We start from the raw sequence: 26,164 nt of genomic DNA, 5'->3' as shown, positions 1-26,164 counted from the left end.
TCCAGAAAGAGTGAAGCGGCTGGGCCAAAGCCGAAAGGACTTTCAGCTGCGGATGTATCTGGAAGCGAAAAGAAGGTCCGATGCTGTAAAGAACAATATTGTATAGGTACCTGGAATGTAAGATCTATGAACCAAGGCAAGCTGGATGTGGTCAAACATGAGATGACAAGATTGAACGTCGACATCTTGGGAATCAGCGAACTGAAATGGACGGGAATGGGTGAATTTAATTCGGGTGACCATTATATCTACTACTGTGGGCAAGAAACCCTTAGAAGAAATGGAGTTGCACTCATAGTGAATAAGAGAGTGGGAAAGGCAGTAATGGGGTACAACCTCAAAAACGACAGAATGATCTCAGTGCGTATCCAAGGCAAACCATTCAATATCACAGTCATCCAAGTCTATGCCCCAACCACTGATGCTGAAGAAGCTGAAGTTGACTGCTTCTATGAAGACCTACAACACCTTCTAGAACTAGCACCAAAAAAAGATGTCCTTTTCATCATAGGGGATTGGAATGCTAAAGTAGGAAGTCAAGGAGTAATCGGAATAACAGGCAAGTTTGGCCTTGGAGTACAAAATGAAGCAGGGCAAAGGCTAATAGAGTTCTGTCAAGAGAACAAGCTAGTCATAGCAAACACTCTTTTCCAACAACACAAGAGACGACTCTACACATGGACATCACCAGATGGTCAATACCGAAACCAGATTGATTATATGCTTTGCAGCCAAAGATGGAGAAGCTCTATACAGACAGCAAAAACAAGACCAGGAGCTGACTGTGGCTCAGATCATGAGCTTCTTACTGCAAAATTTAGGCTTAAATTGAAGAACGTAGGGAAAACCACTAGACCACTCAGGTATGACTTAGATCATATTCCTTGTGAGTACACAGTGAAGGTGATGAATAGATTTAGAGGATTAGATTTGGTAGAAAGAGTGCCTGAAGAACTATGGACGGAGGTCCGTAACATTGTACAGGAGGCAGCAACTAAAACCATCCCAAAGAAAAAGAAATGCAAGAAAGCAAAATGGCTGTCTGATGAGGCTTTACAAATAGCTGTGGAAAGAAGGAATGCGAAAAGCAAGGGTGAAAGGGAAAGATATAAGCAACTGAATGCAGATTTCCAGAGAATAGCAAGGAGAGATAAAAAGGCCTTCTTAAATGAACAATGCAAAGAAATTGAGGAAAACAATAGAATGGGGAAGACTAGAGATCTCTACAAGAAAATTGGAGATATGAAAGGAACATTTAGTGCAAAGATGGGCATGATAAAGGACAAAAAAGGCAGGGACCTAACAGAAGCAGAAGAGATTAAGAAGAGGTGGCAAGAATACACAGAAGAACTATACAAGAAAGATCTTAACGTCCCTGATGTCCATGCTGGTGTGATCACTGACCTTGAGCCAGACATCCTAGAGAGTGAAGTCAAGTGGGCCTTAGGAAGCATTGCTAACAACAAAGCTAGTGGAGATGACAGTATTCCAGCTGAGTTATTTAAAATACTAAAAGACGATGCTGTTAAAGTGCTGCACTCAATATGCCAGCAAGTTTGGAAAACGCAACAGTGGCCACGGGATTGGAAAAGGTCAGTTTACGTTCCAATTCCAAAGAAGGGCAACGCCAAAGAATGCTCAAACTATCGCACAATTGCACTCATTTCACATGCTAGCAAGATTATGCTCAAAATCCTACAAGCTAGGCTTCAGCAATACATGAACCGAGAACTACCGGATGTACAAGCTGGGTTTCGAAGAGGCAGAGGAACTAGAGATCAAATCGCCAACATTCGCTGGATCATGGAGAAAGCACGAGAGTTCCAGAAAAATATCTACTTCTGCTTCATTGACTATGCAAAAGCCTTCGATTGTGTGGATCACAACAAACTGTGGCAAATTCTTAAAGAGATGGGAGTACCAGACCACCTTACCTGTCTCCTGAGAAATCTGTATGCGGGCCAAGAAGCAACAGTTAGAACCGGTCATGGAACAACCGATTGGTTCAAAATAGGGAAAGGTGTATGACAAGGCTGTATACTGTCACCCTGCTTATTTAACCTATATGCAGAGTACATCATGAGAAATGCCAGGCTGGAAGAATCACAAGGTGGAATTAAGATTGCAGGGAGAATCATCAACAACCTCAGATATGCGGACAATACCACCCTAATGGCAGAAAGTGAAGAAGAACTAAAGAGCCTCTTGATGAGGGTGAAAGAGAAGAGTGCAAAAGCTGGCTTGAAACTCAACATTAAAAAAACTAAGATCATGGCATCTGGCCCCATCAATTCCTGGCAAATAGAAGGGGTAGAAATGGAAGCAGTAACAGACTTCATTTATTTGGGCTCCAAGATCACCGCAGACGGAGACTGCAGCCATGAAATTAAAAGACGCTTGCTCCTTGGGAGGAAAGCTATGGCAAGCCTAGATAGCATATTAAAAAGCAGAGACGTCACCTTGCCGACAAAGATCCGCATAGTCAAAGCTATGGTTTTTCCAGTAGTAATGTATGGCTGTGAGAGCTGGACCATAAAAAGGCCGAGCGCCGAAGAATTGATGCCTTTGAACTGTGGTGCTGGAGAAGACTCTTGAGAGTCCCCTGGACTGCTAGGAGGTCAAACCAGTCAATCTTAAAGGAAATCAACCCTGATTGCTCATTGGAAGGATCGATAATGAAGCTCAAGCTCAGATATTTTGGTCACCTAATGCGAAGAGAGATCTCTTTGGAGAAGACCCTGATGCTGGGAAAGATTGAAGGCAAAAGGAGAAGAGGACGGCAGAGGATGAGATGGTTAGATAGCATCACTGAAGCAATGAGCATGAAACTGAGCAAACTCAGGGAGGCAGTGAAGGACAGGAAGGCCTGGCGCAATATGGTTCATGGGGTCACGAAGAGTCGGATACGACTTAACGACTAAACAACAACAACAAATATATATTGGGGGGGGGGAAATAAGGCTGCATTATGTTGAGCCTTGATTACAGTATATTAAGAAGTTCCAACAACACAGAATGGAATTACAAAAATGACACAAGAGGAATTTTAAACTATCTTATTAACCATTTTTGTTCTTGGATCCAGAGATCCTTTCAGAACCTTGAAGAAGCCAATACATTCTTTATTGTCTTAAATTCCTGCTGAAACCTTTTGAAAACTGCCCATAGTTTGCTGTGGTCCCTTTTTAACTTAAGCTTACCAAATTATTTATCTTCAGCTTCAAATTAGGTATTTGTTCTATATAGTTAAATGTGTTTGGCTAGATGATGAATGGTTATCTCCTCCTCCTCCTTCTCCTTCTTCTTCCATAAGAACATTCCTACTAGATCAGGGCAAAGCCTATTGAGGTTCCACATTTTGTTTCTCACAATGGCTAAGTAGGTATCTCTGTAGTATGTACAAGCAGGAAATGCCTTTCACCATTGTTATTCCCCTGCAACAGGTATTTGCAGACATTTTGCCCCCAACTCAGAGGTAACACTGAGTCATTAAGGGCAATAAACTTGCCCTCCTTAAATGTATCTGACCCACCCCACTTCCCAGTTTTTCTGTTCTCAACTGGGTTTAAGATACATATATTTCGATAGACCAATTTGTAGAAACAGACTTTCTCCCAATTAAATTTAACTCATGATTGGTTTATATTTCAAGAGAACTTCCTATGTTTCTTCCTGCTATTTAAAAAAAAATTATAGGATATTAAATGACTTTCTTTGGCAGGGACATCCTTCAGGATTTTCTCTATGTAACTTACAACTCTCTGTTGGGAAAGTAGACTTAATGTCTCACGTTATTGGAAATGTGGAGATAGGCTTCTTATGGGGTTTTAATTTTAACTTTGGTCATAGACTGAAATAAAAAAACTTCAGAATTCAACCCTTCTTTGGGATCTACTTGAAAGTTTTTGTGTGGCCCATTGAAATCCTGGCAAGTACAGGGATCCTTGTTTATTCTGGGATCAAGATTTTATGTTGTTTTTATTTTGTTTTTCTGAAGTTTCCAGCTTTTGATATATTGCTTTTTTCCCTTTGATAGGTAAATGAATCCCAATGCAAACTGAATAAACTTTGTTAATTTACTCCCATGTTTTCTCTGATAATTTCTTTATGCAGCCATGAAAGTTGTAATGGTATAAAATTTTACTCTTTTGATTTGCTTTGGAATATAACATTAATATTGTGAATACTTCATTAAACTGGGGAATTATTAAGGGTATGATCAATAACATTTGTTGTAACTGTTAAGTTTCCTTTTAGAGTAATATTTCCTGTATCTTCCCTGTACATAGAAAAATTGAAAATTTCAGGTATGGCTGCAAGTGAAGAATACAGGTAGTCCCTGAGTTAAGAATGCCCAAGTTACAGATGTCTCAAGAATGACTTAAGAACAGAGCCTATTGTAGCAAATTTTGAGTTAAATATACAATGATTCGAGTTAAATACACAATGGTTTTAGTTCGTCACACAATACTTGTTGTTGTTGTTCAGTCGTTAAGTCGTGTCCGACTCTTCGTGACCCCATGAACCATATTGCGCCACGCCTTCCTGTCCTTCACTGCCTCCCTGAGTTTGCTCAGTTTCATGCTCATTGCTTCAGTGATGCTATCTAACCATCTCATCCTCTGCCGTCCTCTTCTCCTTTTGCCTTCAATCTTTCCCAGCATCAGGGTCTTTTCCAAAGAGTCCTCTCTTCACATTAGGTGACCAAAGTATCTGAGCTTGAGCTTCATTATCAATCCTTCCAGTGAGCAGTCAGGGTTGATTTCCTTTAAGATTGACTGGTTTGACCTCCTAGCAGTCCAGGGGACTCTTAAGAGTCTTCTCCAGCACCACAGTTCAAAGGCATCAATTCTTCGGCGCTCAGCCTTCTTTATGGTCCAGCTCTCACAGCCATACATTACTACTGGAAAAACCATAGCTTTGACTATGCAGATCTTTGTCGGCAGGGTGACGTCTCTGCTTTTTAATATGCTATCTAGGCTTGCCATAGCTTTCCTCCCAAGGAGCAAGCGTCTTTTAATTTCATGGCTGCAGTCTCCATCTGCGGTGATCTTGGAGCCCAAATAAATGAAGTCTGTTACTGCTTCCATTTCTACCCCTTCTATTTGCCAGGAATTGATGGGTCCAGATGCCATGATCTTAGTTTTTTTTAATGTTGAGTTTCAAGCCAGCTTTTGCACTCTCCTCCTTCACCCTCATCAAGAGGCCCTTTAGTTCTTCTTCACTTTCTGCCATTAGGGTGGTATTGTCTGCATATCTGAGGTTATTGATGATTCTCCCTGCAATCTTAATTCCGGCTTGTGATTCTTCCAACCTGGCATTTCTCATCATGTACTCTGCATATAGGTTAAATAAGCAGGGTGACAGTATACAGCCTTGTCGTACTCCTTTCCCTATTTTGAACCAATCGGTTGTTCCGTGACTGGTTCTAACTGTTGCTTCTTGGCCCACATACAGATCACACAATACTACTTATACAATATTATATGGTAATACACTTCCGGCTTACATGCAAATTTGACTTAAGGACAGACCTTGGGAACGGAACTTGTTCTTAAACTGGGGACTACCTGTACACCCAAAGCCATTGGAATAGCAGGATTGCATGCCAACTTTCCTGTCTTTTTGATAAGACACAGTAAGTATCTGAGGGATCAACCTGTTCGTTTTCTTGCTTACATGCCCCTCACACTTGCTATTACTGAGGACATAATCGGTTGTTCTAGAGATGATGATATTATCATAAGAAGATAATTATTTTATCTGTGGTGGAAAAAGAGAAGCAGCAATTAATTATGGATTTATAATTAAGGCTCCATTGAGAATAGGGTCTACAATGGGGACAACCCTATTTATTAGCCTAGAAAATTGCAACAGATCCTCTCTCAAATTCACAGCCCTTGTTTTGAAGTACAAATGCAAACACATGGATCTATTCATGCAGTGTGCATCTATTTTGAAAGGAGCTCTTGGTCTTTCAGCTATCCTATCATAGTAGACATCAATAACTTATCAATAGGGAAAATGAGTTGTTACTCTTCTCTATTTATAGCAATGGAAAATAAGTGTGATGCTATGAATATGCATTAATGTTCTATACTCCAATGTAGCCTATTTAAGCCTTATTTATTTCTGGGAGAGATGAACAGGTAGATAAGTCTCTCTGAATTCCTTTGTAGGCATACATGGGGACTGGAACTATTCATGAAAAGAAGAATATGTATATTAGCCCTGTGCCCAGTGCCTCAGCTAGGTTTTTCTCAGAAGACAGAAAAAGGGACAGGAACTTTCCAGATACACGCACACACACACACACCACACTCTGTTCTTCTCTAAATTACAATGACGTTTACTGATATCATGTTTTTAGATAAATAATTTATGCTTATGGCTAGCATACACAAACTTTACATATGGGAGTATCCACAGAATATGGTGAAAAAGTTCAAGATGGAGGGCATGATGGTGTGAGTGAAGCTCCACCTGTTTGTTATGTGATGCAGATTAAAAATAGGCAGAGCTCTGATCACACCATCACGGCCACCATATTGATTTTTTTGACCTACCCTGCAGACAACCCTGTATACATACATTGCTATGCAAACACTTTTATGTGGGTCTATTTCCACTTTGTTTACTCTCTTGCTTGATCCCTCCCAGATTCCACAGTGTTGCTTCTCATTTTGAGATGCTCACGCTGCTGGACAGATTCAGCACTTTCACTTCTTGGGATGTGTTTTTAGCCTGGAGAAGAGAACAAAAAGAGAGGAAAAAACAATTCCTTCCTGAGCTTCTTGGACTTCTTCTTTGTCCCTAATGTCTGGTCTATGCTTTCCAAATACAGTAGTCTTTGGCACCAGCCAGTCCACTCTGTAGATCTCTCTTTCTGATCCCGCTTGCTCCTACTGGTCCTCGGCTGCAGATCCCTCCTCCAAGTGTGTCTTGCTTTATTTCTCACAAATAAAATTCCAGCAGTGTCCAACAACCTTCTGTGTTGCCTAGGAAATCTGTTCTTCATATATTTTTACTAAAGGTAGACAGGCCTGCTCCCATGTGTCTCAATTAGTCAGGAAGCTTCACAGTGTCTATGGACATTTTGCAGAGTGCTGTCAAAAACAAAAACAAAAGAATTTAACCATGAGATAATATTACAACTCTGTCCCAATAAGGGCATCCAACCTACCGAGGTGCTATTATTTCCAGGGATTTCATATTCAGCTGAATCAAACTTTATGAAGCTTCTGTGCAACGGGGAACCCTTCCCTATTAACAATCCCAGTCATGGAAAAGTTTGCAAACATGTTCAGTTGTGCATTGCATCGATTATGAAAGCATTGTGGGTAGCAGTAATCAGGAGTGTCTTTGGACAACTACCTTTGTTTGCCAATCCCAGCCCTATCTATCCAAAGCTAACTTGCACATGCAAGCTCTCACTACCTCCCAAACATGATGCTCTCTAATTAGGCTTGCATTTGAAATTAATTTAGAAATTTCAGCTGGCACAGAATGTGGCTACTTGTATATTTGTGGGAGCTTGGTGGATCATTTTAAACAAATTTGGTACCAGTGATGCCTAGATGCCTGGGGTTTTCCACAAGAGAAGTGGTTTTTAAAACTCTAGTTTGGTTCAAGTTGTTTGAAGACCACCTCTATGCACATGATCTTCTTTGGGATAATCTCTAGAAACCTGTTTCTTGGATCACCACTAAGCTCAACAGAATTGGCAAACCCCATGACTATATTACTTTGATTTGTACTTCAGCTTCTGCTCTGGGGAGTTTTCAAGACCGCTAACAAAAATTGAAACCAAACAGAATACGAGAAGCTTAAAAATACAGATTAACTCTAACAGTAAAATAAAAACTAAAATTACCTAATAATTAAAAGCCTGACCCACCCCCTGCAAAAAAACTAGTCTAAGACAGAAACTTCCTAAACTATGAGAAATTGGGGGTTAAGTGCAGCTCTTGAAGGAGTGCGTTCTATAGCTTGGGAGCAAAGTAGAAGAAAACACTGCTTGTCTGATGCACGGAGCAATGTTTGGGGCAGAGCCAAACAGGGCTAACTGATATCTCTCCCTTAAGCCTGCATCATCTGAACTGCCTGGTGACATTGGGGCCTGGATTCAGATCTCAGCAGACCTCAGTGGCATACACTGTTGCATAACCTCATTCTTTAAAAAGTGTGATAAGGAATTATGACGTTTGTTTGTTTTATTCTGAATTACTTCTTTCCTCCTCTGGGGATTTTTGTATCTTGTGAATGCAAGAAAGTTTATGAAGAGTATGTGAGAAATGCACTGCACTGGGTTTAATATGATTGTCAAAAGTTCAACTAAGAGCTGCAGGGTTTAGTCGACTGATCTGTTTTAAATGAACTAAAAAGGAGCCCCAATTAATCAAATAAAATACAGGTAATCCTCGCTTACCAACCACTTGTTCAGTGACCATTCAAAATTACAACAGTGCTGAAAAAGGAGACCTATGATCAGTTGTCAAAGTTGCAGCCGTTGCAACAACCCTGCGATCACATGATCGCAATTTGGGCACTTGGAAACTGGCGCACATTTATGATGGTCAGTGTCCTGCGGTCACAGGATCACCATTTTTGACTTTTACAGCTGGCTTCCAACAAGCAAAGTCAGTGGGAAACTAGCAGGAAGTCATGAGCTATAGTCACACATGGCATTGCACTTAATAACCCACAGGGCTTTGCTTAATGACCACAGCCAGAACTGATGAACTGACATCGTAAGTGAGGCACAGTCATGTGATGTTTCACTTTACAACCACATCACTTAGCGATGGAGTTGCTGGTCCCCGTTGCAGTCAGTAAGTGAGGACTACCTGTATTTGTTTTCATTGTACAAGATATTTCTAACCAATGACCCTATGCCAATATTTGTTTACAGAGTTCTTTTTTGTTTATTTACCTCACTGTGGTTTTTGACCAAAGCTAAGTACAACTTAAAAATAATTGGCATCAAATAGCTCTTCCTCAGTAGCATGTTGAGTGCCATCTGACCTGAGGGGCTCATCATCTGGTACTACAGTGTCAATCATTTTATATGTTCTATCCATGTGGAAAAAAATATGAAAGTGGTTTATCATTGCCTTCTCCCATGCAGTATGAATTGATGCCTTTGTCATAGTCACTGAAGTGATCACCCACCCTTCCTATATCACTGCTGCCCAATATAGGTGCTTGTTTGCTTTAGCTGGTCATCTGGGATGACCTTCATGCCTTGGGTGACCTTGCTGGGAATATATATGCTTGGCATATACTCTCAGCATTTTTTGTTTAACCCTTCCAGCAACACCCATCCCACCCAAGATGAGGCAGCACGACAGGACTTGGGAAGATTTATTTATTACCTTGGCTTATGTGCCACAGCAATTTGGAAATGACTGTGCAGTTTACAGTTCTCTTTGAAGTAATTGGATTAAAAGAAACTGTAACTAAAACAAAGTGTACAAAACCATAATAATACAAACATCCTCAGCATCAGCTATAACTCACAGTCACTTCTTTTGGAGCAATTCTGTCTGCCACACTGACCTCAGCAGCCCTTCGAAAAACCCAGTTTTCCAGAACACTAAGAGATAAGGCCTGTTCTTATCTCTGGTAGCATGCTGTTCTAGAACTTTTCTTCTAGATCTCATCTAGAAGATGCTACTTAAAGGCAACCTTGAAGACACCCACATCCTGAGCCATGACAGGCTTTTAAAATAATGATTGGCATCTTGAATCCCACTTGGAAACCTACTGGCGACCAGCACAGCCCCTGAATAGCAGGGTAACATGAGCAAACTGGGCCAAATCCATTACTACATTGGCCACTGTATTTTGGACCAGCTATAACTATCAGATGGTCTTCACTGGCAGCCCCAGATTGAATGAGTTGCAATGGTTCAACTAAGAGGTGACAAAGTCCAGTCGATAATGGTGGCAATTTGCACACTAAATGGAGCTGTGCAAAGGTCCTCCTGACCATTACATCAACCTGCTGTTCTCAGCAGGAGCTGTGAAGCTAAGAGGACACCCAACTGCAAACCTGCTGTATATGGTAGAACAATAAACAAAGGTGGAATCCTCCTGAAATCAGTTGAGGGTTGAATCTATGTCTGCTTCTCCCCTTGATACAGATGTGTTACGCTGCAAATGGAAGGACTTCCCTAGAAATGCTTGCCTAATGCTAGCATTTTAGCACGAAGCAAAGACTTGTTTCTTCTTCTAGGCATCTGCTATATTTCAGTTTGTTCTTGTTTTATTTCTGCAATGTCCTGTAGATTTTGAGATGGAAACTTCTCCTTGACAGGCTAATTCTCTATATACAAAGAATGTGATTTGGTCATGTGATACACCAACCCATCCTCTGACATGATTCAATCCAGGTACTAGAGGCAGGATTAGTTTTTTGATAACAAAAATGTGATTTATACAAACATAGCCTCCACTAAACGTTGAGCATTCATTTATGGGTTACAGTTTTAGAAGAACAAAACATTTGTCAGTTTTACACATTGTAACAGTAAATGTAACAAATCATCCTTCAAATAATCTTCATCAGAGTCTAGTGATTTGTGAAAACTATTTTCAAAAATTATGAACATTATTTTTCCTGCAGTTTTAGCTAGGAAAAAATAATGTATATGTTGGCGGTGGTGGGAAAGATGCAGCAAAACCAAGACTCTGCATCATAAGATACGGATGTGATTCTCAAAGATTTGTAATGTTGAGGATTGTTGGATGAATATTGGCAGGTATTGTCTACACCCTGGGAATGGTGCATTTTTCTAGCCTCAGTAAGTACCATCTTTCAGATGCCAAACCTGTGCTTAGCAATGTGCCAATTTCTGCCTGATAAACCCTGACAGTACATTGTTCTCTTGTCAAGGGGCATTATCCTACCAATTCAGCAAAATAATAATAATAAAAAAAAAATCTTCCTTTGGACAGTATATCTGACGGACATTCCCTTCTTTTATTGATTTGTTTTCTTCTGCCCCTTTCTCCTTCCTTTGTTTTCTTATCATAGCTTCAGGTTATTAAGTGGAAAGTATTGATGGGAATGGATGGGTTGAGGTCGATGGAGAGCTAATGCATCTTTAAGCTGGCCATTGTTACAGAGTTGTGCTTTACTCTGGGTTCCTGATGGTGGTGGCGGTGGGGGTGGATGGGGAAGGTGCTAAGCTGTTGATCCTGGCTTTATTTGTCACAAACCCATCCATCAATCAAGCACAGACATGTCTGCATGCTGAATGACATGTAGGTCTCAGCTGAAAAAACTCGATAACAGTTGCTCTCTCTCCCTCTGTTTTGATAAGAAATACATTTGACTGAAATAGATAAGCACAGGACTACTAAAGACTTGAAGAGAGAGAGAGAGACTGGGGGTGGGGGGGGGATGGCAACCAAGGTTGTAGATCTCATGTGTGTTAACGGTACTTGGGGGTAAATGAAACAGGGAAGAACATTCAACATACAACATCCCTAAATCAGGAGGGGACTCAGAGGATGACTTCTGCAAGAACATTGCTTAATATTTCATAGTTTGTTGCCCACTTTAGCAACACATTTTTTTCAGATACCTATGTAGATGTAGATACCCAGCAAGAGAGAAAAGGAGGGAGAGAGAGAGAGAGAGAGAGAAACACCTGAGAACACAAAGGATTGAAACACTGAGAAGGGAAATGTCCTAATTTGCGTTTGCATGTCTAAATTTGTCCAAATTTGGGGCTCTTCGCTTTAAAAGCCCTTCCATCCTGCAGGCAAAAAGTACTTCTGCTGATATAGTCTTCCTTTCATTCTCAGAACAAGACTGCCGAAATAATCGTGCACACCTCTTTATTTTCATATTGCACGCCAGTCCTCGCCTCTGGATAACCGAAGATTCAAAGATGAGGCAAATGCGATTTGGAAACATGTTTGAAAGCATTTCTTTTTGACTATAATAAAAATAAATCTAGCAAAAAGTTGAGGGGGGGAGAGTCCCAGAAATTTATTAGTAGTGACAACTGGTCAGCAGGCAAGTCTGCTTTGGAGACAGTAAGAATTTGCCGTAGCCCCAAGAACCAGTGAGCCATTCCCACTTCTCCCCCCACCCTCCCCACCCCCCCACTCTACGTAGTGACCGGGGGCTAGAAAACTGCAAAAATCAATGTGAAGTGCTTTAGGTTTGTTTGGTAAATTACTTTTGCCTGGCTGTCCTATTGTATCTGGCCCATATTCCATACTAGATATTTTAGATGGAAACCGCCACATAATGCATAGTCTCGCTATTGATTTTTATAGATTTAACAGCACTTGAATTGGACCCCATGAGAAAGCAATGAGTTACTTAAGAAATGCCATTCCTTGAACCTTGGGACATTCCCATTAATGCTGGTAAATGTTTGTGCCTTAAGAGATTGCAATTCCATTTTTTTTTTTAATGGCCCAGACAAAATCTAAGCTAATAATGGATTCTGTAATCCAAGCATTCTAAGGAAGATTGTTGAAGAGAGCACTGTCTGTTTTTTATTGCTGGGAATAACTTTAAATACAGGCAGTTTGAAAATTATTTCTTATTATTTATTTCATTTATATGCCTCCTGACTCCCAACGACTCTGGGCGGCTATGAATAAAAGCATGAGAAACAAGAAAAAAATATGATAGACAAAAATGAAGAGTAAAGATGGCAATGAAGATTTAAAAAATGGACAGGAACGAAAAGAAATGAACCCCAGAATCCAAACAGGGCTTCAATCACGGTTGCCAAAGGCCTGGGTGAAGAGGCCCTTTGATACACCAGCAGGGTGGAGTCTGTCCCGGTCTCGGGGGCGGGGGGATGTCATTCCCCCCAAGGGGAGAACTAATTACTTTCTTATGAGCTGAAAGGCCAGACAGAAGGAAGGTGGGCCACACTTAAGGACATTTTAAAGTAAACTTAACTATACCTGCTTATAAATCAACTACAGTGGTACCTCGGGTTACGAACGCCTCTGTTAACAAACTTTTCGGGTTACGACCAGCTCCAGCCGCAAAAATTTACCTTGGTTTGCAAACTCAGCCTCGGGGTACAAACAGGATACGCGGCCATTTTCCCTCGCATGACACGGTCCGCGGCCATTTTTCCACCCCGACATGTGGTCCGCGGCCATTTTTCCGCCCCTGATACGTGGTCCGTGGCCATTTTTTTGCCCCTAACACGTGGTCCACGGCCATTTTCCGCCCCTGACACGTGGTTGTAGGGAGGGGGACTCTCCCTCCAAGCAATAGCCGCCTCCCTGTCCTCCACGCCAGAACGGATTAACGGTAATTACATTGAACCTTATGGGGAAATTTCCTTCGGGTTGCAACCAATTCGGGGTGCGACCAGAGTCACGGAATGAATTAAGTTCGTAAACCAAGGTTCCACTGTAATTCATTATGCTATTCATTAACAATTAACAATAAGTGTTTTTTGGACTTTTTTGTGAAAGTTTTTGGACTTTTTGCATGAAACAGAAAAACATGAAATTTTGATGTATGGATTTGATTATTAGGAATAATAGTGGGTAGTAGAAAAAATGGAAGTTATGCTGTAAACAGAGTAAGAGTTTAGCATCAATTGATACTTAGATCTGTTGTGAGGAAAGTCGGCAGTCATTCTTCTGTGTACTTTTTCTTTCTTTCCTTTTTCATTCTTTATCTTTAATATTAGTTTTTTGTCAGTTTTATTGTTCTTATCTTAAAATCTAATAAAGTTATTTGAAAAAAAAATTAATGATAAGTTGATAGTATATTAGTAAATAGATGCTGGCAAATTATTCGTGATGGATAAAGCCCAGTATAAACCAACAAGTATTGGAAGAATTCAACAAGCAATTAATGTGCAAATATAGTGCCCTTCTTTTCTCTGTAGCTTGTCTACATCACGGCACCAAATCAATAAGGTCTTTACTAGCTACCAATTTGGGATGCTTGGCTTATCATTAAAGCCCAATTCAGTTCAGGTTTAATTTATCTAATGAAGCAATTCTATTTAGGTGACCTCATCCATCTCTTCAAGGAAGATTATGCTCTCTTATTCCCTCTGAAATCTCTCTTACAACTTCAAGGACTATGAGCTCTGTCAAAATTCCTTTCTGAGAGGTCAAGTGGTGCCTGACACTAGTCATAGACTCACAGAGGTGAAAGGGACCTTATCTGATGCAACTCCTGCTCAGAGCTTCTGTAACAAATGACCATCCAACCTGTTGGAAGACCTTCAGCGAGGTCTTTTCTGTAAGCTAAACATACCCAGATCCTTTAACTGTTCTTTATAGGGCTTGGTTCTCAGACCTTTCACCACATTAATAGTCCTCCTCTGAACTTGCTTCGGTTCATTACAGCTCTTTTTGAACTGTGATGCTGTCAGCCTTGCAAGGAAGCCCAGACAGGAAGCATGACTAGACTAATTTATTTTATAATAAGGTTATATTAACAGAATCTTACAAGTCTAAAAGTACATCTCTCCCCCCTCGCCTTTACAGCCCAAGAAATTAGGGAGGGTCCCTTCTGAGAAGGGACTATGGATTCACCTGCTGCTTCTCTGACTGTTCTCCTGGCTGTGGCTCTTCCCCCTGTCTCCCAAGGTCATTCCCACATACCATTACAGGTGCAGTCCCCAAAACTGGACTCAATATTCCAAGTGGGGCTTGTTGACCAAGGCACAGTAGAATGGAACAGTTACTTCATGTGATCTGGACTCTCAGAAAGTCACTGTTGTCCAGAAAGGATCTACTTATCTGAAAAGTCTGTCTCATACATAGATAGATTTCCTCATACATATAATTTGCAGGATCAAGAATTTGGGTATGCTTTTGAGGCTATCAGCTACGCACGCTGCTTGATCACACAGAAATGCATGGGAACTTCATGCCACTATCCCTCATGAGCAAAGTGTCTTTTAAAGGCATGACTAGAGTTGGACTGGAAAGACCACCTTTTATAAATCAATATAGGAAACCCTTCCTTTTTCCCCCTACTGCTATATAGAGTTAATTAACTTTAAAGAACCAGGATAGAAAGAGTATTGACACTATGAACATTGGTGTTGGAGAAGACTCCTGAGAATACTATGGATAGCCAAGAAAATATATGGATCATCAAACAGTATCAACCCAGAGGTCTCACTTGAGGCACAAATGACCAGGCTCAAATTATCCTACTTTGGATACATTATGCAAAGATCTAGCTCTGTAGAGAAATCTATAATGCTGGGAAACATGGAAGGAAAAAGTAGAAGAGGATGGCCAGCAACAAGGTGAATGGACTAAATTACAGTGATGTTGGGTGCACAGTTGGAAAGTCTGAAGGACCAGACTGGGGCCAAATCCTCCTGGAAAAACTTATGTGATCTCTAAGAGTCAATACTAATGCACATAATCAATCAAATACATCTATCAAACCAAGTTATGATAGGCTGTTCAGTAGGCTGAAGAGGTTGTCAGGCCTAAGGCAATTATGAGATTTGGTCCAGAACAGATTGAGTTCTACTGTTAAGGTAAATGAGGCAGCTGTTCAGGTTCAGGAAGGAGGTATATGATATGACTTGGGAAGATAGAAATGCTTAGACGATGCACAGTTGGTCTTATGTCTCAAATGCCATTAACTTGAAGTTTGATGGAGAACGGAGGATGCACTTTTAACAGCTATGAAAAATAAGATTACTCTCTCAGCCCACAAAGAATGAGAAGTAGAGCACCACTTTCTCTTTGACCCTGTCAGCACAATACTCTAGATTGTCCCTATCCAACCAGTTTCCTGATTTCTGCTTAATCTAATGTCTATCACACAATACACTCAATTAGGACATTTTTTAAATAATATTTGTATTGAAGTTTTACATATTTAAAAGCTAATACAAAACAAAAAATATGTACAAACAAAAAAGAAAAAGAGAAATATTAAGAGAAAAAGAAAAAAGAAAAAGACATATAAAAAGTTACTTCCCTCTCCCTCCGAACAAGTATAACCATTTACACTAACTTAACACCTTCCCTAATATTACAAAAAAAACAACAACCCTCTTCTTCCCATTTCTCATCCCTAAATTGTAAAAAACATTCATCAATCTTATTCAGCAAAAGCATTAAGAGTACCAGTAATAGTAAACTATATATTTTAAGCTTAGACAAATCTGTTTCGCGTTTTAACTTATAACTTTTTCTAATAAGTAAGACATAAAAGATCTGTCCCCATAGGCATAAGGAATACCAATCATAGTAACATTTATATTTTAAGCTAAGTCAAATAAATCCCTTCTACATCTGTAAATCAATGTCTTACAATCCTGGTCAGAAAAAAAAAAAAAGATTCCAGTAATAACAACCCAAAATCAGAACTTATACAGTTTAACCTTGATCTGATAAGTCCCCTTTGAACTCTTTTGTCTTCTTTTTAGGAGTCTCAATCTTCAGTCGCTTCTTCAAATAAGGTCCCAGATAATAGTCTCTCTTCATTTCCTCCCTATTTTCAGAAACAACTTCAGAGATTTAGTGTTTCCCTTCTGTGAATCCAGAGTAAAATAATTCTCAAAGTCACTCTTCTGATTTATAATCTGGATATCCCTTTTAATTATTAAAACATCAACTAGGAAAGTTTGTATATCCATTACAACTTTTTTCTCCTTGTAGTCAAGCATTTTTAAATCATTTTCACATCCACAGCATCCTTTTACATATCTTCCATATCTCTTTTATAGTCTGGCAATTTTTTAAAGTCCATTTTAAAATCCTTATTCAAATCATCATCAGGTTCTGTTTTATCCAGTGGACTCTTCTCTTCTTCTATAACCTCTGTTAGATCCAGTTTTAGGAATAAGTTCTGAACACATTGTTCCCAAACAGATTTAAATTCTTCTGTAGTAAGACAATATTCCTCCATTATATTAACAAGTATCTTTTCCTTTAATTGCTCCCTAGTTCCCTATAGTTATCCTTCAAAGCCCAGTATATCTTTTATTTTCAGAATGGGAACTTTCCCACCGTAAAATTTCTTACAGTTCTTTCCAAAATCATCAGCTATATTTTTATAACATTCAGAACAGTCCATAAACACTATTCTTTCAGATCCACCTGGCCCCTTATCTGTCCACAGCCAATATTCTTAGCTCACTTTTGCTGCTTTCTAAAAGTTGAAGTTTTTCTTTTTAATCTTAAGACTTACTTAAATCTTCTTTCTTCCCAGATAGAAGGAAATTCTCCCGTTGTGCAGTAACTTGCCTTCCAGAAGGTTTTTAATTTCCAAATAAAGCACAAATAAGTAGTTTCCGATAGTAATTAAGGCTTCTGGTGCTGATTAGGACATTTTTTAAAGTATATATTTTTTGATAGAATCATTTCATATGAAATGAAAGAAATTCTGGCTGCAGTTCTCTTTTAGTAGTTTTTCCAAAAGTGTTGGCTACAGCTGCCTTCATCTCACCAGGCTGAGGAAAATTGTTGTAGGAAGATATACAGATATACAACTCAAAAATCTTGAGTACAGTGAAGACCTACCATTAGATTCCACAAGGTGGACTTCTGCAGAACCTACCCTGAAGCCCCTTTTGAACCATAAAGCACTGTGATGATATATTTAACACACACACAACTGCTGCTCAGTACTCAATAAATATAGGACCGTACTTGCTTGTTTAAAAAGTGAGCCCAAACCACTCATCTCTTGCAAGTGTAAGAAAAGTAGTGAACTGACATAGGTCACATACTGTTATTGTAGGCTTCCGATGCTGATGTATTTTTAACCATCAGGTGTTTGAGACCATGCAGATCTGTGCAGAAATAAAGATGACTTTAAAAAGAAAAGCTGAATGCTGGTGCACAGAGTCACATTTTTGATCCTGTGCATTTCAAATGGCTTTAAAAAAAAAAAACCAGTATTTTCCCACAGGTGAGCTCTTAGCTGAGTCCTTGGTTTTCTCTTGTAAAGTTAACTCTTGGCTGGCTTGATCGAGAGTGTAGGGAACCTGCTTTAATGCCATCCATAAGAAAGACAGATCCCTTTACTCACTCTTTAGAGCAGTGTTCCTCAACCTTGGGAACTTTAAGATGTGTGGACTTCAACTCCCAGAATTCCCCAGCCAGCATGAGGAATTCTGGGAGTTGAAGTCCACACAACTTAAAGTTCCCAAGGTTGAGGAACACTGCTTTAGAGTTTAAGCCCCCAAACCCACCCAGTGCCAACTCCATATGCCCTCCTTCTCCCACAAGCCTAGAACACTTTTAAGCAAGCATAGCTTCCCTTACCCTTGTCTTAATGGTTCCTGCAAGAATGAAATACAAGTATCCCTGAAGCACCCAAAATCAAACAGAAACAACGGAAAAGCAATCAGGGGTGGGGCGAATGAAACAATAAAGGAAAATAGCCACTATTTATTTATTTCTGGTATATTTCTAGTCACATTCCAATTTATTGGAAACCATTGCAAAGCTGATCATGTCTTTTAAATCACCGTGGCTCTGCAAATCTCACGGAGGGGTGTCCCATTTTCCTATTAGTGAAACCTTTTGCAGCACCCTATTTCTTGGACTCAACTTACGCTTTCCACTTTCTCTCCTTCACAATCGAAAGTCAGCTTCTTGTTTCTGGAGTGTGCCTCTCCTTGTGTGCATTGTTTAGAACTTATCTCCCCACTCCAGCATGGTAGCAACAGGCAGCTGTGGTCCCAGCTACTGGGGAAAGCTGCACTGTACAACTCTTGCACTTTCACAGCTCACAAGATTTTTAAATCCCACATAGGAATGGCAACAAAGCAGCTGAGAAACCTGTGAAGGACTTCCGAGCTTTTGTTTAAACCTGTGTTTCTCAACCTCAGCAACTTTAAGATGTGGTAGACTTCAACTCCCAGAATTACCTAGGCAGCACCATTAAAAAAAAAAAATCACAACATTTGTTTTCCTCTTAGAACTGAACTGCTACAGAACAATTTTATTATTAGCCTTTTCCCCCTCATTTTTCCTTGGGACCCAAAATTATGTTTGGGGAGAATGTACTTAGGTGATATTATAAGTTTATATACCGGATTTGCAACATTTTAATGCAAGGATCATGGCATTCCAAGAAAGAGGAGTATTGGAATTAGCTCAAGAGGGATTGGCTATAGCTGGATGATGTAGGATACCCTAGGCCTGGTTTTCTTTGGGGCTCTTACAGAGCTTTTTAAGGCAGTATATTACCTAGGAAATGCACTCTGAGCCACAGACTTGGGCTCAGCTACAGAAATATGAAGTGATGTGGATTTGGAAGCCAACTGAGGCCAATGAATGTTCATCTTTAGTCCTGGATGGGGCTACTGTTTCCCCATGCTGTACCGGGCCACAATTTGGAGCTTTTGCACAATGACACCTTATGTGCCAGTTGCAACCATTCCTGGATCAGGAAGCTCTTCTCACAGTCATTCACATCTTGGTTACCTCACAACTGGATTATTACAACTTCCTCTACATGGGTCTACCCTTGATGACCACCCAGAAGCTACAACTGGTCCAGAATGCAATAGCTCAAGCAGTGAAAGGCTCTGTGCAATTTGCCTGTGTAACATCTCTCCTACAAAGCCATATAGGTTACCAACTAGCTTCCATGTGCAATTTAAGGTGTTTAACCTTTAAAGCCCTACTTGGTTCCAGATTGGATATCTTTGAGACTATCCTCTTCCATTAGTAGTATCTGCTCTCCCAAGAAGATCTTGAAGAAAGGACTCTCTCCTGGTTCTTACTCCTAAAGAGAGTCTCCATCAGGACCACAGGGAACAACATTCCTCCAGAAATCAGGCTCCCCCCTTTGAGATTTGATTTGAGTTTATTCTTTCCTGCTGTGGGAATTGTTTTTGTTATTTGGTGCTCTTCTTTGTTGTTTTGATATAGTTATTACATTGTATCTGAGATACAAATTCTTACAGGGAACAGGCGTCGAGTAAAAGTGGAACTTAATTGCCTTTAGTCTATTAGGTTCTCTAGAGCATCTTTTTACTATATTCCATAGATTGCAGTCTTCCTAGGTTACTGGGTATCCAATAGTGCAGATTTAAGTCCATTACTTCCTTCTGCTAAGAAATAAATAGATTATATAGTACTCTCTATAGCAAGATATAAAACAAGAGCTTGTCCCTTAAGGCTCTCTTCTGGTACCTGTCATAAGTCATCCCAAGTGTTACCTCAGTGAAAGTCTAGTACTTATCCAAGAACACTGAAGAAGATAAAGATTTGATTCATGAACTGCAAAGGCAATAAAGACAAGTCTTTCCTTTAAAAAAAATAATAAAAAGCAAGATGCTGTACGATTTCTCTGTCAGATGGGTGCCACGTGGAATCTCATTGCCAGCGTATAATGTCAGGCAGAGAAAAATGGAGCAAACGGCAAGAGCTGCTTAGTGAAGCATCAAGGACCCACAGTTCAGAATGTTGTAAGATATGGTTTCCCCTGCTGACTTTGCTGAGAATAAACAGACACAAGACACTCACATGGAAAGTTGCATGCACTGCTTGTCATTATCCATGAAGCATACTGTGAAAAAGAGGGTAATCATCTCACCAGTGCTACTGGGTGAATTGCTCAGCTATAATTGTACAGCAGGTCTCATCTTCTACTTGCTGAGTGAGAAGAGCTTCTCCAGTTGTGATTTTGTACAGGCTCCTGCTCTCATTGGGGAAGATCATATAGATTCAAATCCTGGATTTAGATAACATTGTTCATTAGGCCAGTTGTATGCATTTTGATGAGTTCTTCTTCTTCTAGCTCACTAAAAGTATTAAGAGAACATGTACACATTGTGTTAACCCATGCATAGAAATTAATACTGCAAAAATACTTTCTTTCTGCAAAGGAGTAGTGACCCTTTTTTACACACTTCCTGATTTTTGACCAACAGAAATGATTATGATGGTACATGTGCCACTAAAGGAGTTGTGTTGTGCTTATTTTCCAATGCTCTGGGAATCACATCTCTTGGGGAACGGGGGGATCATGAATTTATATATTGTCACCCTCATACAACACTTGATGAACTTTTTCAAATTATAGAAATGTTAGTAATGTTTTGAGATCCAGATCTCACATATAAGAAACTTGATTATGTAAGTCAAATTGTTACATAGATTACTGGGTGATTTTGAGCATTTTCAGCTTTCATCAGCAACTAATACTGGTGTATCTTTCTCCATCTTGCTGCCTCTCAGATATATCAAACTATAATCTCCATATTTTCCACTGACCTTGCCGAATCAGAATTATGGGTGACATAACTGAAGCCTGACATATTGAAGGGTACCAAGGGACAAATGTTGGTCTTATCCTTAAGTTACACTTTTTAAAATATTATACTTTTCCATCAACTTTGGGCTCCATACGTAAGAAGAGAAGGGACAAATATTAAGTCTGCCCCAGATTAGTCTTGGGTGAAGTATCCAAATTAGTCTGTAAATTGTAAGCATGGGAAGGTATTAGCTTGCACCAAGGATACTCCCAAGGCTTGCTGGGGGAAAAGAAAGTAATTAATTTCCTCCTCCCCCCTCCCTTTTTACTTGTAGTTAAATTGCCTGATGAATAGTTCTTAGAAATTTAAAAGCATGCATACTGTTTTGTAAAGGCTTAATTGCCTAATTAAAAAAAACTTTAAATAAGGATTTGGGTTTTCCTCATAGCCAACACAGTAGCATTTGCTTTTTTATTTTATCTGAATATAATATAATATAATAATATAATATATAATGTGTGTGTGTGAATATATATTTTACATGAATATATTTCATGTGAATATATATTAAGGCCTCCAATTTTCAATTTTCAATGAAAACAGTTTATTCTAGGGGAATGACAGTACTATACATTAACAAACTAATAGACTACTACCATTTTACATGGGACCGCCCTGAAGACTACTCAGAAGCTGCAATTTTTACAAAGTGCAGCTGTTCACTACTGGTGGCTGATTGCCACCAGCATCTGCGAGGGGTGGGTCAAAAAAGTCAAGCTGGAAGCCTAGCCCATTTTGTACATGTTGGCATCGCAAGTAGGCACAAAGGGGCAGGACATCTCTTATGCTTCCAGATCACCTTGACATTTTTGACACATACCCACACCCCTACAGACACTTCTATTGCCACCAAAATCATATCACATCAGCTTTGTTTGTATCGCATTAGTCACTAATAGGCTTCTCAATACAATTCAAAATGCCGCTTGTTATGTATAAGCCCCAAGGGCTTGGCACCTAGGTGCCTACGGGATCACCTGTTTCAAGAAGAGTCAGTCCATCCAGTGCATTGTTGTCCAAACTTGGCCACTTTAAGATGAGTGGACTTCAACTCCCAGAATTCCCCAGCCAGCTGGCTGGGGAATTCCGGAAGTTGAAGTCCACTCATCTTAAAGTGGCCAAGTTTGGACAACACTGATCCAGTGCATGCATTCAGTTGAAGGTTCTGACCCTCTGAGATCTACAGAGGAGGGTATGAAAAATTTAAGCTGTGGGCAGACCTTCCAAAACACAGGGGAAGGCCCTTCCCCTGAGATGTGCATGGCACCCTCCTCAGTAGCTGTTAGGATTTAAAGGATTTTTAGGATAAATATTTAAAATGGCATTAATCTGAAGAGCATTGGATTTATAATGTTGCTGAGAGTGGTTGCTATGGGAGGGACTTTATTGCAGTTTTAATGGGAATGTTGTTTATTTTAGGTTAGGGTTTTTATAGCTTGACTGATATATGTAAACTGCCAAGAGCCCATGTGGAGTCAATGTGATAGAGGCAACAGATTAGACCGGCAGACAGACAGAGGGCATCTTCTCCCTTCAGCCTCCTTTCATTATGCTAGCGTCCACATCTCAATGGACAGAACTGTAAAGTATTATAGCTCACACTAAGACTTTTAATCAATAGCCACTTGATCGGTATTTGTTGAGAAATTGATTTTGCATTCTAGAGCTTTAGCGCGCTTTTTTGTGGTTGGTTATTTTATTCTCTCTTCTCTTAGTTTTTTTGTTTTTGCCAAGGGCACTGTGGTTTTAGCTGTGTTTTGTTTGACTGGATCATTCTCACTCTAACATGGAAACAGCCACCCATGGATTGCTTTGCTTTTGGCTTATCTACTCGTAAAAGAAGACAGTTGCTGTAGGGTGTGTTGTTCATGTTATAAAAATGTATATCTAATATCTGATATAATATTAAATGTGGCCGCGCAGACAATTTTAGGTGCCTCAAGAATGGCACATAAAACACCTTTGCTCCATGAGCTGCACTGGGTCCCGGTTTGCTTCCGGGTCCAATTCAAGGTGTTGGTTACCACCTTTAAAGCCCTACCTGGCATGGATCCAGGTTACTTGAGGGATCCTCTCATCCCCATCACATCAACCTGTCCCACCCAGTCAGGCAGAGAGGGCATGTTGAGGATCCTGACAGCAAGAGAATGTCAGCTGGAGGGGCCCAGGAGAGCCTTTTCTGCCATTGCCCCCACCCTCTGGAATATTTCCCCCCAGAAGTGTGGGAGGCCCCTACCCTCCTGGCTTTCTGAAAAGGATTAAAGACCTGGCTCCGCCAGCTTGCGTGGGGTGACAAGAGTCTTACCCAATCCTGGGGGTGGCTGGCACCTTGATGACACTCCCCAAATGACTGCCAGTTTAACATCAATCCCTGAATGGTATTTATTTTCTATTTATTCAGGGATCATTTTATATTGTATCTTAACTGATTTTAACTGCTTTGTAAACTGCCCAGAGTCGTTTTTTTAACAAGATGGGTGGTGACAAGTTTGATAGATAGATAGATAGATAGATAGATAGATAGATAGATAGATAGATAGATAGATAGATAGATAGATAATACGTAGTTTTAAAATAATGTGAAAGCATGCTATAGTCTCTCCTGATGCATTCTAGGATATTTGGGGGGGTTCTATTCCCATACAATACAAAGTCACAAGTTTAGATTCTCTCCACTGTGTCAGGATCCAGCAATTCCCCGTAGCTGGAAGGAGGCCTAAACTAGCAGTGAGTTTCATTTTCCCAGCTCCTAGCTTCTTGTTACCTGCAAACCAGGAACTGTGGTTTGATAATAATTTATTAAATGTATATGCCACCCAACTCCCAGTGATAAACCATGATGCTAAACTAAACTAGGGCAGGTTTTGTAGCAGCCTAGTTTAGCAGTTGACTGGAATTTGCTTAAAACAATGTAATGGTATGATTTGCATATAATGTCAACTAGATAAACATTGGCAAGGGAAACCGGAGGCCAGTTTATTCTCTCAACCTTGCAGGAGAAAAAGGAGGAAGTGTGTGAACCCAAAACTTGTCTTAGGCTCTTCTTTAATTTGCATTAACTGTTGCATTTGATTAATATCCTGCCTTCCTGCTCTGTTAAGCCCTGAAGGCACCTAACAAAATTTTTTTAAAAAACAGAATATAAAAATTAACATGTACATTAAACAATATTAAAAACATTTAATACTTAAAAACCTAGCAAAAGAAATATATCTTTACAGACTTTGTAAATACGGCCTGGGAGCAATGCAGGAGAAGACCACTCTTGATTTCCAGAAAGTGTGGAACTTCTGATGGGGATGACTTCAAAAGGTCCTCTTCCATCTGTTTTCACAACCAGATGGGTTTTGTATTACATACAAACTTTCCATAAAAGGGAGTGTACTGTTTTCTTCTCTCCAAATTATCTTATCTGTGGGTCATTTGCTGTAAATAATCAGTTTAAATCTAAAGAACAGAAAGTCTTGAGTATGGGTTCTGACCTGCATACAGTTACGGAAGCTGGAAAGGAGACCTTCAGTCAGGTTGAGGCCATTGCTAACATACAACTACCTGAGAATCCCTTTGTGCAAGAACCATCATTCTAATCCAGGAAGCCTTCTTTGTATGCAATTTCCATATAAAACATTTCTGGGCATATCTAACTTAACTGTCTTCTGGTTAAAATTCCTTAAAATTTCCTGGAGCATTGGTTGTTCTTTATTATGAAACAAAGGTTGAGAAGAATGCACTGAACAACAGTGTGGAATGTAGAGAAAGTTGATAGAAGAAGGATGTTTTTCTTGTCAATTTATAATTATTATTTTTATTATTTGTTTGCTATATTATATATGCCACTCAGTCCAAACAGTTTACAGTTTGCTTTAAACAGTCTACAATTTCATGCACACACTACAACAGAAATAGCAATGGCGAAACAGAACCAAATGGTCTTCATCACAAATGGGCTCCCAACATTCTTCGGATTAACCAGGTTTTAATGGTTATCCTTTAAAAATCTTAAACGTATTGAGTAATTTGGATTATGGTAAGGATAATCTGGGTGTAGCAGTTTAACCATTAAAAATGATTTACCAACCAGATACTATTCTAACAACAATACTTTCAATCTACGAGCTGCAAAACTTCAGTTGACTATTAGATACCTTCAGAGGGTTAGACTTGTCTATATCTCTTTGCTGCTATCTAGTGGTCAAATGGAGTTTTGCAGTCCAGGTACGACAGGCCTAACATTTGTTTTTTCCTTTTTTCCATCATGGCTCCCTCCCTCAATTTTTTTCCCCTTTTCAATTTTCGTATCAGTTGTTTTTGTCTAGCGAAGGCTTTATATTTCATCTCTTGATTTGATATTAGTGCCTTACACAACGCAGATTTAATAAAAATCATTGTACTAATACCTTTATAACCACTGCTATTTTGGTTCGAGCTTTCTTTTTTTAAGCCCCAAATACGTTCTCTGCCTTTAAGATACCCCGTCCGCCTTTAAATTTTTTGGAAGCAATGTCACAAATTGACTTGGTATAAGATGAATCTGCCTTTGGTGACTGAATTACTGGAGAACAGGTTTAGAAATCACCAGGAAGGTAATGTTTTAGATACAGGTGAGGCTGCGATGGGGTTCTAAAAAGCTTCGCCCACATCCCAACCAGAAATGCATCCATCTCAAGGCACCACGAAAAAGGAAATGTGGCTAATTGCTGCACTTTCTATTCAGCTGACATCAGAGCAGATATCGTTAAAAGCATTGTGACAGCGATGACAAAACAATGCAATTGAACTGGCAAACTAAGAGCTTGTTGCTTTTACTGAAAGCAGCGGTGGTATTTATGTAACATATGTACGTGCTTAAAGGGGGGAAAAAATACTCTGCCCATGACTACTATCTGTGCTAGTTGGAAAACAGCATT

The 26,164-nt window shown here is 39.8% G+C and overlaps 1 protein-coding gene across 1 annotated transcript in view; it reads left to right on the top strand.

The window, feature by feature from the left end:
- The window catches only part of LOC148213534 (uncharacterized), a 48,539-nt gene extending 22,966 nt beyond the window's left edge, over positions 1 to 25,573 (top strand). Inside the window, exons 2-3 of the mRNA XM_088132215.1 lie at positions 23,191 to 23,313; positions 25,560 to 25,573. Coding sequence (XP_087988341.1) covers positions 23,191 to 23,313; positions 25,560 to 25,573 — 137 coding nt within the window. The remainder of the gene's footprint in view (positions 1 to 23,190; positions 23,314 to 25,559) is intronic.
- The last annotated feature ends 591 nt before the right edge of the window (positions 25,574 to 26,164 follow it).

The sequence above is a fragment of the Python bivittatus genome, unplaced genomic scaffold (assembly GCF_059951505.1).
Source record: "Python bivittatus isolate LINGU-HERP-01145 unplaced genomic scaffold, Pbiv_v1 ctg000980_np1212, whole genome shotgun sequence".
NCBI classification, from domain to species: domain Eukaryota; kingdom Metazoa; phylum Chordata; class Lepidosauria; order Squamata; family Pythonidae; genus Python; species Python bivittatus.
This window is presented reverse-complemented; position numbering and strand designations above follow the sequence as displayed.